The 3,951-nt window shown below is 42.8% G+C and overlaps 1 protein-coding gene across 1 annotated transcript; it reads left to right on the top strand.

Annotated features, from left to right (window-relative positions):
- Positions 1-317: 317 nt before the first annotated feature.
- LOC139229140 (GTP-binding protein Di-Ras2-like) lies at positions 318-914 on the top strand. Its single transcript, XM_070860801.1, has one exon. It carries the CDS (start codon positions 318-320, stop codon positions 912-914), a length of 597 nt encoding a protein of 198 aa, XP_070716902.1.
- Positions 915-3,951: the final 3,037 nt, after the last annotated feature.

Below are 3,951 nucleotides of genomic sequence, written 5' to 3'. Positions count from 1 at the left end.
CCCACTGATGGTTTGGGCATTAATGAGTTGCATCGATGCTAACAGATGGGATTTTTCTGGCTTGCACACCAGAAATAGAACTCAGTATCTCCCCTTTGTTCATTACTGCAACTTACCTGTTTGTTAATAGTTCTCTTTATGATCCAAGAAAATAGAGGTTGCCTTTAACTTGATGGAATTAAACTAAAACTAATGACTAAATCATTGGCAATGTGTCACAGCAGCAGTGCTGATCCAAATTCTTCATTAAAATTGGTAACACCTGTTGGATTATTATTTTATTATTGTTTATTTGTAGGTAAGAAGACCCTGAGAACATGCCTGAACAGAGTAATGATTACAATGTAGTGGTGTTTGGGGCTGGGGGTGTTGGGAAAAGCTCCCTGGTGCTACGTTTTGTCAAGGGGACATTTCGAGAGACCTATATTCCCACCATTGAAGACACCTACAGGCAGGTGATCAGCTGTGATAAAAGCGTCTGCACCCTCCAGATCACCGACACCACAGGGTCCCACCAGTTCCCAGCGATGCAACGCCTCTCCATTTCCAAGGGACACGCTTTCATCCTGGTCTACTCGATCTGCAGCCGCCAGTCCCTGGAGGAGCTGAAACCCATCTATCAGCAGATCCTTCAGATCAAGGGCAATATCGAGAACATCCCCGTCATGTTGGTGGGGAACAAGTGCGACGAAACGGTCAAGGAGGTGGACAGTAAGGTCGGGGAAGCCATGGCTAAGGAGTGGAAGTGCGCCTTCATGGAGACCTCCGCCAAGCTCAATCACAACGTCAAGGAGCTTTTCCAGGAACTGCTTAATTTGGAAAAGCGCAGATCCATGAGCCTCAATATTGACGGGAAGAAGTCCAAACAGCAGAAGAGAACAGAGAAGTTAAAGGGGAAGTGCAGCATTATGTAGACTCGACTCTTCAGTCAAATGGGTGGCTTTGCTTATCTCAGTAAAACTATTAGAACAATTGTAAGGAAGAGCATCAACGCTGCACCATCCTGTGTTGCATACTAACCCTACATCCTGGCCTCTATAAGCTTACTGGAGATCTATGCCTCACCAATATCAGATTTCATTGCACTTTCTAGTTATTTACATTTAAGGCAATAAAACTTCTTACACATTCTGCACCTATAAATAACTTAAGTGAATCAAAGACAAAGTTACGTGACTCAGACCCAAGCAGATGAACTTTAGCTGGTCTCCACTGGAATCATTCCCCTGTGGTCTTGATATAGGAGTTCCTTTGAGTATCCATTCTTCCAAGTTTCCCCTTGCATGTGAAGTTGTAGGTAGGATGGTGGTTGCATATATGACCCTGGTAGGTGTAGTAGTTCAAGTATTTTGGGTCTCCGTGGCTATTATCCACCCATGCCCCTTCACAATAATGTCACTTACTGAATGTATTAACTTTTTAAACTTATATATGTAAAAAGCACATTCACTGTAATCTCAGTACTCTTTGTGGCCTGTGGTATAAATTGCCACAAGTGAGCCCCAAAACTATAATAGTTACACAATAGTCAGGATGTCCAGCTTCAGAAGTTTTCTAACTATATTCAACCTAATTTAAGTAAATTATTAGTTACTCTTCACTTATAACCGTGGTAACTGGGAGATACCAGGATAAGGACAAGCAATGGCAACAGAAGCACAATATTGGGCAGATGGGAGCAAGCCAGGCAACATAAAAACCCTGCACCAAATACCCACACCGATATAAAATATGGTACAAGTGCCTATAGAGGGGGAGGGGGAGGGAACATTAACTATTTAATCTGCCGATGTTCCGCACTAGATGCCCCAGTTTGTTTTTTTTTTCCCCTGTTCCGACATAAAATCTCTCTGTATGTGGTCCAGAATGAAGCACTTACCTGCTTAGATGTCTGTGGAGTTGGTTGAATACACTGGGGCACAGTACACATTAAAGCTCTTTAAACAGGCCACTATTTGCTTGATTTAAAAAACAAATCACCTGTTACAGTTACAGTTACAGTAGGCGAGAGAAAATGCTAAGGAAAGATCATGTTATTTAAATTTTTTTATTTTTGATACGGCACAATTTACTGTTCTATATTTAGGGATATCCTCATCACTACTGAGTGACAGAACCACTGAAATGAAAGGACACATAGCTCCCCTGACCTTTGGATTGTGATCTACTCCATTATAGAAAGGTTGGTTTACTGGTAGACTTCGTTGAATTTTCACCAGCTTTAGCAGTGCTATTCTTGGAGCACTGAGAATATCCCTGTCTATAATTGTATTGCACAAAATATTTATCTTATATGTACACACACACACATGGTGCTCATGTACTTGATTTTATTGGTGTTTGTGTTGAATTATTATTGCATGCATCATCATAAATTTCCTTCCAATTCTCATGGAGGGGCCAGTTGATCACTTGGCATCTTGATAGCAGTATTCTGGCCACCAAATATTCACACACTGGGACTTGTGCCCCTGGCAGTGCAGCCTCAGCACACAGCATCAAAACACAGCAATCTTCTGGATCAGGGGGTTCTCCCTCTCCATGCACTCAGTCTCAGGTTCATCAGAGTTGAGGCTGTAGGATCGAAGGCGGTTACGTTCGCGCCAGGGTGTCCCTGGAGATGGAGCACGCGGTGTCCACCAGTACGCTCACGGCCTTCCGCGAGAGGTGGGCGCCGGAGAGACTGGAGTGAAACATCACTCCCACCCCCCTGCAACCAAATTTTAATTTGATTGGTTTAATGTTCAAAAGTCTTATTTGTTAATTTGTCGGTAATAAGGAGGCACTTGATTTAAAGTTTCACAAAAATAGTTGTAGGATCAAAGGTAACATTGTGCAATTACACGATGGCCTGTGGAGGAACTGTACTGACATTGCCAAAAGTCATCTTTGCCTACTCCGTTAAGCGGAGAACTTTGTGTTAAGCTCTAGACCTAGATTTTCAAATCCTCATTGCAAAGTTGGATTACTAAAAACGAACATGCTTTACTCCCTGATATTTTGTGAGTTTCCTGTCTACTTCCTGTTGGTTCCAGAACATTTATTGACCCCATTCTTAGGTCCAGTGTCACCCTCTGTTGAGTATGACCGCAACACAACTTTCCCGAAGCTTTTCATCTCGTCGCTTACCTCAAGCAGACTGATTGACCCCCTGTTTGATAGCCGTTCGCCCCGTGGAATCACGCGAGGGGAATTTACACAGAATTTCAGTCTCCGAGAGCACACCAGCTTTTTATGATACTGAGAGATAGTTAACTTATACAGCAGCATAGTTCAACACATGGGTTGATGCATTAGTGAGCACAGGCTTTACTTAGAGGCGCATGTCAAATTGTAATGCCAGCCAGACTGAACCTTGCAGGCTGACCAATTATCTGCATTACGTGCAGTGCAATAGAGTTTAGGCCATGAGGCTCGCCACAGTAGAGTAAATGTTTGCATCATGACATCTATTTACTCCAGTGCATGAACGGACACCAATCGACACTGTTGCTCCAGCAGGCTACACAGGATAATATTTTTATGAACTTTACGGTTTATTGTAGAAGATAGTCTTCCTTTAACATATAAACTGTTGCCATGTCTCCTGTCTGTAACATGTTTGCTGAATGTGTTTTTACTAATAAAATGCTGGCAATATGGCTGCTACTGTTTTTGTGATCATTAGAGACAAAGTGACAATTTAAACTGCACCCTACAGATTTTGCACAACATGACTGAACCAAGGGGCCAAATGGGTCTTGAACGGAAATGACCTGCGACACAGCAGGATGGTTCCAGGTTTTAGCCATTGCCTTCTGAGCTAGCTGATCTCATCGAGAGAGGCAATGTCTTGCTGCATCTGTGTCCCTGAAAAATCGCGGCCAGATTGCCGACCAGTGACCCATGCTGGAATATACAGAGAAAGACTTTGCACTTACATCGAATCATAAAATAGAATCATAGAATACA

Source organism: Pristiophorus japonicus, chromosome 18 (assembly GCF_044704955.1).
Source record: "Pristiophorus japonicus isolate sPriJap1 chromosome 18, sPriJap1.hap1, whole genome shotgun sequence".
NCBI lineage: Eukaryota > Metazoa > Chordata > Chondrichthyes > Pristiophoridae > Pristiophorus > Pristiophorus japonicus.
The sequence above is the reverse complement of the archived record's forward strand: the minus strand, read 5'-3'. Positions and strand labels throughout refer to the sequence as shown.

What these genes read in the sequence shown, in the direction of transcription:
- LOC139229140 (XM_070860801.1), top strand. Translation starts at nt 318, where the DNA reads ATGCCTGAACAGAGTAATGATTACAATGTAGTGGTGTTTGGGGCTGGG.